Genomic DNA, 12,706 nt, shown 5'->3' on the forward strand with positions numbered 1-12,706 from the left:
TCTGTTACCAGACGGGCTGGTGTGTTTTACTGTGGCATCCACCCTGAAGTACCCCTCCGTCGTTCCCTTCTTTTCTCAAGTCTGCTGAGTCGCACATTAATGTCATTTAATTTCCTCCCCAACTTCATCACATAACTGAAGAGCCTAGAACACACAGAACAGCCACATATCCATGAGACTGTGATGCCCTTACACTTGCATTTGCAAACTTCCTCTTGGTTCACTTGTCAGCTGCCAGGGGTCCCAGCCCTGAAACATCCCCCTCCCTGGGCAGCCACAAGATGTTCTAGAAGAGTGACAATATTTCAAATTCTTCTCCCACCTCATTCTTGACTAATGTCCTTACAGGCTGCTCTACTAAATTCTTTTGTTTCCCTCTTCCCTCCCTAAGGGCAGCTGTTGTCAGCCACTGTAAGAGCACATAAAATATCTTAAAATCACTGACCTTTGTGTCTCTCAGGTTGTCCCTGGGTGAGGGTTTCAGCTAGGGTTAACATCCCTGGGGATGGGAATAAGACTGCAAGAACAGACGTGTACACACTTACTGCTGAAATTGTGCAGTGGAGGTGTAGCTCTGAGTTGTGAGTGTGTCCATGTCCTCAGTAGATGGAGGCTTCTCATACAGTGTTTCCTCCTCTTGCTGTAGCTCTGATAACGTCAGATGGCTCTATTCAACACCAGAGGGATTTAAAAAAAAATAAAAAAATCACAAAAAACGCACCTGGGACACCTGTAACACAATCGCTCCTGTGGGGAGGGGGCATGCCTGCAGGAAAAGATATATGCAGCTTTGGGGAGAAAAATGTTCTCCATCTGAAACTTGATTTTCTTTCTGTCCTTTCCAAAAAAACAGAGTTGAGGAATACATATTTCTTTTCAGAGTTGAGACTGCAAGCATGGTGGCTAGTAATGTTTACAGCTAGCCAAGGGGCCTTTCCCTCTCTTGTAGAAGTGATTTTTTTTTTTTTTTTTTAAATTATAAATTTTTAGAAGTACTTTCACAGGCTTACCCCAGATACGGAACTACCAAAGACTGCTGGAAACCTTTTTGTAAAGTAAAAGGAAGCTACAGTAATCTTCCTTCTTGCTGTGGATGCAGCCTATGACCCAATACATTGTTGTAAAATGTGTTTGTTTTCCATACAGCTGTTTCTGTTTAACATTTGGGCAAATGCCCAGCTCACAAGTTTATACCACTGCTGAGACACACTGACTTCACCCTGCAGCCAGCTCTGCTAGCGTAGTGTATGACCTTGCCTGAACAGGCTTTCATTTGATGTTTTGGGTGTAATCAGTGATTTTTCTTTATAGGTCTAGCTTTTGCTATTCCTGTGATGTTAAAAATAGTATCCTGTGGAGAAACAGCTTTTATAAGTAACAGTGGGGACAATTGTGACTCCTTTTGTATTATTTAACTTGGGAAATATAATCAACAGTTTCTAAGAATATAGGAAAGAATAAAGCTTACCTTTTCACTAGTGCTGTCATCATTGGAAAGCTCAGAACTATTACTTTGAGTGGCTGAAAATTCCGTGCTTGTACTTCACACAGATGAGGAGAGAGAGAAGTCCTGTGAGAAGAGGTCTGTGCTCGGTGCGGGGGGGTAACAGCAGAGGCCAAGATCTTACCTCTCCGAGCTCTCCTCTGCTGCATTTCTATCCATCCGCGTTTTCTTCAGCCTGAGCATGATAAGGGCCTTATTGTAAGCCTGAATGTAGACAGGGGAAGACAGGCATGTTAAAGAGCTTGTGTGTAAACAGAGACACTTTTGCACAAAGATTTGAATGCAAGGAACAAACCGTCCGCATAAGGCCTTGGCAGTTAAACACAAACCGTATCGGTCTGTTGCTTTCTTTGCTCCCTTAGCTCAGAGAACTTACCCTGCTCTATCTCAAATTTGTCATGAAATCCCTGAAGGTAAACAGCCAACCAAAGCCAGTAAGAGTTTCTCTTTTCAGGCATATTCCATTTAATCTTACTGTAGTCTTGGGTAAGTAAGACTGAGCTTGGGTGGGGGCATCTAAGCTGTGCTGCTGCAGACCTGACCGCTGTATCCTGGCCAGAGACCTGCCTGCCTTCTCCGTAATGAAAGCCAGGCGCTGCAGAAACAGCAGAACTCATCTCTGTGCTGCTCATAAAACCCTACAGGGAGATTCCAGGTGGATACAGCTGCCAGCCCTCCTCTGCCACGCACTCGGGGCTGGCCAGCTTGGAGCAGCACAGTCGGAAGGCCCAGGTCTCCCATCCCACGCCCAGCTCAGGCTGATTGATCTCCCTGGCGATGGTGAATTCCCCAGTTAAAGTCAGGTTTTGGGGTGGTCCCAGCAACAGGACTGCACACAAAATCTCTAGCTTCAGCGTATGCGTTTGGCAGGTCATAATTTCAAGCTGAACTGAAAAGGAAAGATTTGTTCCTCTTTGGTGCTCATTTCTGGCACGTGAAAATGGTATGAGCTTTGTGGAGTTTAAAAGGTAACGTATTTCGGCTTCTCTGCATGAGAAGATCTAAAGTTTCTCAGTTTGGAAGAGCAGCAGCAACAGTAAGCTCTGAAGAAAGCTGATGATGGGATGGATCACAAACCAGGCTGGCTTTAAATAATGCTTTTAAAAAGGAGAAGGTAGGTCCCTTGCACCCTAACTCATACGCTATGCTCAGCATTAGGCTCTCCTGCGGGTTTGTGTTGTGGAAGGTCTGTACCTGTCAAATGTTTATTTAAAGTGAAAAATCAAATACTGCGTGTTCTGAAGTGGTTATAGCCCAGCTGTTTAAGGCTCTTTGCTGATGTAGCTTAGAACTCCTCTTATCTTGAATTAAATGAGGTACTTACAGAAGTGTTTACATACCTGTCTGAAGAGGTCTCTGAGGTGAAGTTCTTGACTGGGTATCGCTGCAAAGGCTGCTTTGACTTCTGAATAGGTGTCATTTATAATAGCCAAAAACACGTTCTGCACAGGAAGGATGCAGTTAGATATTTGTTTCTGGAAACTGCATTTATATTATGCTAGGGCTGTTGTTTTGAGGGCTGTTCTATGCTAGCGTACACAACTAATGGAACTGAAGGACTTTTCTGGGTGCAGATGTGCTTCTAATGCAGTTAAATTATCTGATAAATTTAGGGTCTTAGAGAATATTTTCGGGAGACAATTTATTTCCTATTTGCAGTATCAACTAAAAGGCCCAGTTCCTTGGAGGTAACGCATTTCCTGTTGTATACTTGTAGCTTTTTCAGGTGGTGTTTCAATCTGAAGTAATTAATGAAACCATCAACCTAACTGATAAAGCCAACAGTCCCATCAAAGTCTTTCTTTAACCTTCTTACCTGACAAGGCTGACATTACAGAGTTTTCAAGAGCACTCAATTAAGTTTTCAGAAATTAAAATCTCAACAAAAGGGTGGTTCAACAGAGCGAAAGGTGCAATGTGCTTGTTTTGTGGTCGTTTGGAGGAAGGGAGAGCAGCGCAGTGTCTCACCCGCTGGGAACTCCTGCAAAAGGGTTCGGGCCATCGCTCTGCCCGGGTGTACTGAGGGGCAGCCAGGGCCAGCCCACTGCCACCCTGGGGTGAAAAACACTGTCTCACAGCACTGTGCCACAGTTCTTCTCTACTGCTTAGGCAAAAGGGTAAGTATTTTAAGATGGTACTTACCAGCAATACGAAGAACACAAAGAATACAAACGTGATGAAGTAAATAGGTCCAAGGACTCTGTTTGCTGATTCTATGGTGTCAAAATTAAAATCTCCCAGCACGATACGAAACTGTGTAAAGCTGGGAGTAAAAAAATACCAGAATGAGGTTGACTGGCTTCTCCTAAAGAGAAGTATTATAAACATTATTTTTAAAAAGCAATAGGTGCAATTGAGAGTGATTCACTATTACCTTAAGTCACTGAAATCAAAAAGCAAGCCACGATAATATAACAATGTTAAATTGGGCATTTAGCATATATTTGAGAATTTGGAAGTACAAAGGCATTTTTTAATGGCTTGTATGAGAAAATACTTTTTTTTTTTTTTGATAAATTACCTGTTGTTGTGGGGGTTTTTTTGTTTTTGTTTTTTTTAACGTTATTTCCCTTCTGTTCAAGCTCCATGATCCTTTATCTTCTTAGTACAGAAGGTAGCAGTATAGGTCCCTATGTGCCCTTATAGGGAATTTTGTTCCTAGCTAAGACAAATAAATACTTATTTCTCTGTATTGCAGCATCTTGGAACTATCTCACATTTTTCTGATTTAGAAGTGCCTTAATTTTACATGAAAAGCTGATTTCAAACAACCTGGCACACTAAATCTCTCTAAAAATGTAAGAAACATAGCTATGGGCCAAATGCACACTGCAGGTGACAGGTTAGGGTTGCTACAGGCTGTGAGGAGCTGGCACCTGGAATTGGTCTGATGTTATTGCCACAGCGAGTAGCTGAAAAAAATTCTGGGTAAGAAAGTAACAGGGCCAGCAGACGGGATCTGGGGACTCAGTTGGATGTTTTCTTAAAAGGGCAGCAATTCCTGTTTGCAAACAAGCTCAGCTTGTGCTTTGAGCTTCCTGGGGCTCAAGCACTTCTGTGGTTTTCATGCTGGGGGCTGTGTCACCTACCCAGTGGCACATCTGCGGGGTAGTTTCCCATTCCAGCTTTTCAAAGAGGCCAGGCCTGCCCGACTGCCCAGGGACCTGCTCACACAGGTCCCAGTCGCATTGAGCGCTGTGGGGACTAACAGTTTATGCTTCCCTGGCCTGTTTAATGTACATGTGGTCTCTTCTGAACAGATGAAGGCTTTGGGCAACAGACTGTAGAGCAGACCAAATTGGTTATAAGCTTAAGTGTTAGAGATCTTAAGTTCTGCTTAGCATAAGCTGGTTTGCACCTGCACCAACTGGGGGTTTTGTATCAAAAAGTTTAGAAAGTAGCATACATGCAGTTTTGGAAACTGGAGAACTCTTCAACTTGTGACCCGAAGACCAAATAGCCTAACTGGGCATAGGCAAAGAAAATGGTGAAGAACATGATGGCAAATCCAGTGAGGTCTTTGGCACAGCGAGATAAAGTGGAGGACAGCTGCGTCATGGTTTTGTTAAAGCTTACATATTTAAATATCTGCAAGAGAAAAGAATTTATTGGGGGATCAAAATACATTGCAACTTCTGAACAGAATTTCTGGAATGTTATACGTGATCATAATTCACAGGTTGAAGTCTTACCTAGAAATAAGTTGCGTGGTATGTACCTGTAAGGAGAACTGGGATTGGGTGTGTTTCTGGAGAAGATCAATGTTCTGCAGGGCAGATACGCTCATGTGCTAAAGCTAATAGTGTGCAGACAGGTCTTTGCTGGCTACCGATACGTGTATCAGCTCTAGCAGATCTGGGCCCTCGCCAAGGAGGCCGCCAGCCACCTCACCCTCCTGCATCCCAGGATTCCCCGACGGGCTGAGCTGGTGAGGAGCTCTCTTTTACTTTAGGTCGGAAACAAGGCCTGAGCAAAAGCCTTGTTCAATGACAGTCATTAGGTATAAACACAAGTTGTGCTACTAAATGAACAGTCATCAGTCTGAGGGGACGGGGATGCAGGGTGGAGGTGCAGCTGGGGTACAGAACGGACATAACGAGGAAGACTCTTCCTGTCCATTCTGCCTGTTGTGCTGGGTGTTTCACAAAGCCCTGAGGGGAGAGTGGGCCCGTGAGCAGCGCGGGGCCAGGCAAAGCTGTGGGAAGTTTCACCCAGTCACTGGGAACACTGAGGCCACCCAGACCAAAGTCACTGATGTCTGCTGGGTGCAGACCCCAGCCCGGGCCAGCAGGGTCTAGCAGATTAGGGGCAGTGGCAGGCAGACATGCAGGATTGGTTTGGCCCCAGAGCACCTGGTTAGGAACAGAATTAGCCCCTAATCTTAGAGAAGTTGGCTACTCTGTCCAGAGATCAGCAAATCTATTTGCAAGTAAGAATGAAATTAAAGGTGTCAGGGCAAAAAACTCCTTCTGAATCAAGTTCAGACACATTTTGCCTTCCTCTGCAGTTAAAAAGTAGCAACTGTATTCATAGCTTTTGGATACAAAAGCTATGAATAGCTTCACCTATTACAGCCATGCCATCTGCATGGGTCAGGCTGTGATCTGGATAATATTGGGTCTAGGAAAAGACTGAGTCTGAGGAGGCTGTTTGGCCATGGTGATTTCCCAGCTGCTCCAATGCAGACAGCTGCCCATATGCAAAGTCTTTTTTCAGATGGGCTTGGAATTTGTGTGACCCATGTTTATGAGAAGGAGGTAATTTTAAACTCTGCTGGAATCTTATAAACAAAATTCTCCCTTTCAGCCCTACCTTTGCAATTCACCCATGAAAAGGTACGAGTGAACATTCATGCTATGCTTACAAACATGATTCTTGAGTACAAAAAAAGGGGAAAAAAACCCATCCCCAGTACCTTTATCCAAGCAAAGAAGACGTTGATAGCAACCATGTTGTTGTAACGGACTTGCCAGAATGCAAGGAAATAGAAGTCTGGATATACGTGGTCATCAGACAGCAGCTCTTCCATTAGCAGGGACACTTCTACAGTGCGGTAGATGTTGAAGGCAATGGCAAGGACAGAGGTCTGAAGGAAAGCAGAAGCAAGTGAAACTGAAGCCCAGCTACAGCCCCCCTCTTCACACTCGTCACTTTGCACGGGAAAGATTGTACTGTTTTCTAAAGGCCCTTGGTTAGATTTGGAGAACCTGAGCTTTTTGGATGTTTTGTCATAAGCTGTATGTATGACAGCAGTATTAGCCAAATCATTTGTAATTGTACTGGGGTAATTCTGGGTTTGTAACATGCTGCATATATTCTAGTTTTACCATGTTAGCTCTTTTATGCACTAGTGCTTCCCTCCTCCGCAAAGATTAAGGCTAAAACAAACATGGTGGGTAATGAGTAGACAGGACTCGGAACTGCAGCAAGGTGGCAGCAAGGTTAGAAAAGAGTTCAAGTGTGCTGAACCATGGTGGCCCGCGTGGCTTCCTCAGTGTAGGACATTGGGTGACTGACTCTAACCAGACAGATTTGGGCCGTCATGACTCGCTGGCTGTCTATCCAGCATCAGCCTAGGCTGGCAAGCACAGGGGTGAAAGTCAAGAGGTAGCTCACCCCCAGCAGCAGCAATTCCAGCCAGTTCCAGGCACTTCTGAAATATCCCTTTTTCAGTTTTACCATTTTTATAGCTTCCTGGATTATGAATGTAAAGATAAAGAGGCAAAAGATGATTTCACAAGAAGCTAGGAAGTAATCAGAATATGCCACGTATCTGAGGAGCTTCACGGAGTAGATATGAGAGGAGGTGACAGCACCCCCAGTAGCAGGGAACTCTACCACCAGCCTGAAAAAAACAGGGAGACCGGTGTTAGCTACCATCCCTTTAAATCACCTCAGCCCTTAATTTTCTAATATTAATTATTAAGACATTAATAGTATGTTACTGGGGCTCCTACAGCTGTAAGATCTTCTTGTAAGGGCTATACTAAGTCCCCCATGTTTTACATGTACTACATAGTAGGGAAGGTTGGGGGGAAAAAAGGAGACGCTCTTGGAATACCCAAGATATGGGTTGGTTAAAAGCCTTTAAAGAAACTGTGTCTCAAAGAGCAAACATTCACCCTACCCTGGGTCTTTTCCTTCCACTAGCTGACAAGAGGAGTAATAATCCAGTCTTTGACCTTGCAAAAGGCTATGAAATCTATTCCAATAGACAGCAGCCACTAGCTGTACAGACCAGACACCAACTATTCACACAAAAAAAAAAAAAAAAAAAAATCTGCATCTGCTCTGTGGACTAACTGAATTTCTGCATTTTTAATGAACTATTGTCTTGCCAGCTGCTACCCGAGAAACATGGTTACAGAGGCCTGAGGTGACCAGCTTTTTCTTGTGTCCTCAGGGAAGTATCATGCCTCAGTAAACTGGATTACAGATGTACTAAAGGTAAGAACTCACTTGATTACACAGAAGAGGTTTAAATTAGCATTATATGTTGAGAAGTCGATAAATACAACCCTGGTTCCTCTAGTGAGCCAGCCATTCTGCCTGAGAAATGCCAACTTCTCCATGCTCTCCTGCTTTGATTTAGGTAAGGTGAACATATATCCTCCACCGCTGTAAAAGTTCATAGATCCCCAGTACCACGGGGATAGTGAGGAGGCCAAGGTGTATTTCCATCTGTCGGAAATGGGAAAACAAATCCATTCAGCTTAGGGAACCTGGACTGAAGGAAGCTTTCTTTAACTTTTATTTGATATAATCCTTGTTCTTCCGTTCTTCTGCACCCGCAACTGACCATTTAAGTCAGACCTTTAAAAAAATCACTTTTCTTTACATGGAGTATGCTTGAGACATATGGCCTTAAAGTATTCCCTTTGTTCTTATTTGCTAAATACTCAGTACAGTCACAAAACAGCAATTGGTTGTGAATCTGGATTTCACCCAATAGTAGGCCAGACAGTTTATCATCTTAAAAACTTTATAGGTAAATGAAATATTTCTGGTTTACATAGTTCATTATTACCGTGGCATGCTCACTTCCATTGGGTTAAATTACTGCTAAATGAAGTGTGCGAAGCACGCCTTTTGGCTCTGTTTCCAGAGCATTTTAGCATGACTCCAATTTATAAACATGGGATTTAAATTCAGGCCTCATATAATTAAGCATTTCTTCAGAGATGTTGGTGGAGATAGGCCCACTAACATGTGCTCCTGCTGAACTGGGCTCGCTGTTTCCAGTTCTTCCTGTCTCTCCGCTATAGATTTCCCATGCCAAATTCCCATCTATAGCGTTGGCACAAACCCAAATCCATGGTTTATTTCAATGTAAACAAGAGAAAAACTCAGCTCATTGCATGCATGGTTGTTACTAACTGAAGAATACTGGCATTAAGGATTCAGTTAGGTTTTCAAAAACATTTCTGAGCTGAAGGAGGATGACTTACTCAGGTCCGTTTCCTAGACCGAAGTCAGACCTGTCTTCAGCTCGATAATGATAGTCACTGTAGCAGTCTTCTAAAAAAGTGTGGAAATATGGGTAGATGGTGCAAGTGTTGTTGCGTACTTTCAGCTGGCGAATCTGGGCTACGCCCAACAGCAAATTCTCGTAGTAAATATAGCTCTTGTTCTCAGGGGTTAACGTGGCATTGTTGTACCATTTGTCCCAGTAGAGTCCATCCAACAAGGGGCCCTCTGCAAACTATACATACAAGTTTCAAAAGATTGAAATACCAACATTACCCCACTTTTTAGCATACAAATCTCTATAGGGTTCTCAAGTTACTTACAGCTAGAGTTTAAAGCTAGAATACAAACAATTCCCACCCATATGCTGTCTTATAAATATGATATATTTACATATTTTTGCTATGAGACAATTCTATTCTCTGTGCAATTCCATCAGAGATATGTAATGGGATTATTCAGGGTAAGACTATAACATATGTCTGTTTGGGTTTCATTGAAAAATTCTGCTGAATTTAAAAAAATACGTTTAAACACAAACATTAGATGTTGTTTTAACAAAATCTGTTGGGTTATCTTAATCTCTGAAGATCTGCTTTGGGATATTTCTGACTAGGCTTTTAGTCATCTGAATCTAAATGAAGAAGTTTGGGGTTTTTTTGAAGGAGTGGTAAAAAAATCCCTCTTTTTCTAGGTGTTTCTTAGATGCAAATAAAGAGCATTAAATGTGTGGAGAACATTATTCTGAGTACAAAACAACATGCCCCCATGGTCTGAGTATGTATTACAACCATTTCTAGTACATGAGCACGTACATTGTATAGCAAGGGCCCATTATTTTACAGACTTGCAATGACAGACACCGTGATAAGAGGGTGTGTGCAATTCTTCCGAGTGAATTGTTATAACCAGGCATTTCCATTTTTAAGGAAGAGTAGGATGAGAAACTGCCTTCTGCTGTCACTTGGGTAATGCTGGTAATTTTGGGAAGTCCTCCACCTAGTACTGGAAACAGAGATAAATGTTTTGCAATTGTCACTGAAATGTGATGTAATGTAACAGCACACCAGGTGAAACAAATGGTACATTTCCCTGGCTGTCCCAGTAGAAATCATAATTTTTATTTTTTTTTTTTTTTAAACACCTGGAAGTCAAAAGAACTGCAAAGCTGAAATCTTTCTGGTTTTATTGAAGCTTTTTTCAGACCAAGCCTAATACTGAGAATGTGATGTGGCAATTAATTGGCTTATTGTTTTCCTTGACTGATTAGTCATAAGTATCAGTATCATTGTTTGTACCCAGAATTTCTCCAAACACATTTTAAGAAGGTATTTACCTTTCTTCAGCTGAAAGCACAGCTAGCACATGGTTTTTAGAACTATGAGACTGTATTGCTTTGAATTAACACCTGTTTACTCTCTCAGAAAATGTATTTGCAATGAAAGCCTTACCCTCCAGAAATCAGCTCTGCTCTTAATACTGCTGAAACCGCTACTGTCATCCCCAGAGGCCTCCAGGAAGACATAGGACATGACTCTGTTCAGGAAGTACCTTTCCATGTTCACCATGCCAAATGTCACTGGAAAGAAGGGGCAAAGAGGGGATGCTTGAAATTAGAGGATGCCCACAGCTTCTAACCTTGCTTCTCTGCTTCAGCTGTCCTTCAGTCATGCTGCTGGAAGGCAGCAGCCTGAGCAATTTTGACTGAAGTGACACTTGAGCAGAAGACGGGAGTAAATACTGAAAGAGGCACAGCCTGCATATTATTTGTTAACAGCCACCTCAGTTGTTTGTTCACTTACCTATACAAAGGTTTGTCAGGAAAATGATGTAGATGACCAGCTCCCGCAGGGTGGTTTTCACCTCCACTTCTTTGCTGTAACTGATCCGGGGTTTCACAGCACCTGTGGGGGAAATGGTGGCAGGGCCTCAGAGGAGGCAGAGGCCAGAGCCCTCCGTCCCCGGGGAGGCCCGCAGCCCCCTGCTCTCCCCCAGGGACGCTGAGTGAGGAGGCCCTGCGCGTGAGGCTCTGCTCGGCCCTGGGGTAGCGGCAGCTGAGCGAGGCCTGGGCGGGCCGAGCCCTGAGGGGAGCCGGGGCCAAGCCCTGAGGGGAGCCGGGGCCTCCTCACGCACAGCTGCTGCTCAGCTGCGGGTCCACCGCAGGCTCCATAGTGGCCAGACTGGGCCGGGGCAGCTCCCGGCGCTTTCTGCTTTGAATCCCAACAGGCCGAGCCTGTCCTGGTTTGGGCCAGGATAGAGGTAAGTCTCTACATGCTGAGAGGGAGCACAGGTGGAGGGCTGGGCCCTGACCGATCGCTGGAACATTCCATGTCCTATGACATCAAAGCTCAGCGTACAGGCGGGCACGTGCATTATTTGTTTTGGTTTCCGGGCCTACGGGTCGAGGTCTGTACCAGTCGCTGTTCGGCGAGCCACGACTGCATTTTACCCATTTTGGACTACTATCATTACTGTTGTTCTTTTGCTAAGTACATTTTTGTTATTTAACCTACAAATTTCTTTTCTTTTCTCTCCCTCCCCTATTTCACTGGGGGTGGGGTGGGGAAGTAAACAACTGGCCACCTGGCAATTTGCTGCTGGCTGAGTTCAAACCACAACAGCTTTTGGCACCCAATGTGGGGCATGAAATTCGAGATAATGGCAGAACGGGTAACAATATTGATTTCTTGGCTCCTTAAGATTTTATCACCTAACTTGGATTATGTATTTCCCATGCTGTTGCTCACAGTCCCTGAGAGTTGGGTTAAGATCTTGTTTTTGCTGTATTACGTGATGCTTATCTATGACAGGGTGCTGTCATCGGCCCTGGGGCTATTTACAATTGTGTTTGAGGAATTCAGGAATTTCAGATACCTTTGAGAATGCTGATATTAACGTGGTTGTTTTACTGCTAGGAGCTAGTGTGTTCCTGCCTGTGGTTCAGGTTTTGTTCAGGGTTAAGCAACTATTTCAGAGTATCACCTGGAAACCTACCCCAAGATTGGAGAATTATGAGTGGTTGGGGTTGTGGAGTAGCATGGGCAAGTATCTACAACAGTGGACACCTCCAGTGTATTGGAACTTCACTTCTGCACAAGTGCAGAATTCTAAAGATTTAGTAGAATATTTGGAAAAAATATGTTGTCACCCGGGTAATTCCAGAGAGGCACAGCTCACTGCAACACGCTGGGGCTTAGCCCATGCTTACCGAGTGCTCTTAAACACTGCCCAGCACCCTCAAGAGGAAGAGAAGGGCTCTGCACCTGGTAACCAAGTAACAGAAACTGCAGCCACTCCAAAGTGCACAATGGAAACCGCAGCCACTCCAACCCTGACCACAGGTGCTGCAGCTGAACCAGAGAACACCATGACGGTGTCAGTTGCTCCCAGACATAAGAAGAAATACCCAAGAAAATCTCCTCGCAGTGTACAAGGTGATGATGAGCCAGGCCCATCACGAGAACAAGAGGAGGAGGCAGAGCCAGTAATAGTCACCTGATCCTTATCCCTAAGTGAATTGTGAGACAGGCTAAAAGATTTCGGTCGCCATCTTGTTACCTGGGATAGTGGTAGCCAGCAGCGTGGAATTAGAGGGCAGGGAGGCAAGGCAGCTAGGATCCCTGTCTAGGGAAGGGGGCACTGACGAAGCCATTGGAAAGAAGACACAAAATCGCAGTCTCTGGAGGTGACTTCTGTCAAATGTGAGGGAGAGGTATCCCTTCAAGGAAGATTTTG

General features: G+C 44.1%; 1 protein-coding gene across 1 annotated transcript; it reads right to left on the reverse strand.

Moving 5' to 3' along the window:
* Positions 1–1,624: 1,624 nt before the first annotated feature.
* Positions 1,625–11,424, reverse strand: PKD2L2 (polycystin 2 like 2, transient receptor potential cation channel). The gene is made up of 11 exons (XM_074916486.1): positions 11,370–11,424; positions 10,774–10,875; positions 10,423–10,550; positions 8,953–9,206; positions 7,964–8,185; positions 7,121–7,349; positions 6,420–6,590; positions 4,911–5,092; positions 3,647–3,767; positions 2,845–2,946; positions 1,625–1,708 (listed from the first exon to the last, which is right to left on the reverse strand). The coding sequence occupies exons 1-11, from the start codon at positions 11,422–11,424 to the stop codon at positions 1,625–1,627; spliced, it is 1,650 nt and encodes a 549-aa protein (XP_074772587.1).
* Positions 11,425–12,706: the final 1,282 nt, after the last annotated feature.

Source organism: Athene noctua, chromosome 12 (assembly GCF_965140245.1).
Source record: "Athene noctua chromosome 12, bAthNoc1.hap1.1, whole genome shotgun sequence".
NCBI lineage: Eukaryota > Metazoa > Chordata > Aves > Strigiformes > Strigidae > Athene > Athene noctua.

What these genes read in the sequence shown, in the direction of transcription:
- PKD2L2 (XM_074916486.1), bottom strand. Translation starts at nt 11,424, where the DNA reads ATGGGTAAAATGCAGTCGTGGCTCGCCGAACAGCGACTGGTACAGACC. An exon ending in AACCTCTTCTGTGTAATCAA is followed by an intron (nt 7,350 to 7,963) that starts GTGAGTTCTTAC and finishes TGTTTTTTTCAG; the next exon opens with GCTGGTGGTAGAGTTCCCTG. An exon ending in TTGTGTTCTTCGTATTGCTG is followed by an intron (nt 2,947 to 3,646) that starts GTAAGTACCATC and finishes CTTCCTGTGCAG; the next exon opens with AACGTGTTTTTGGCTATTAT.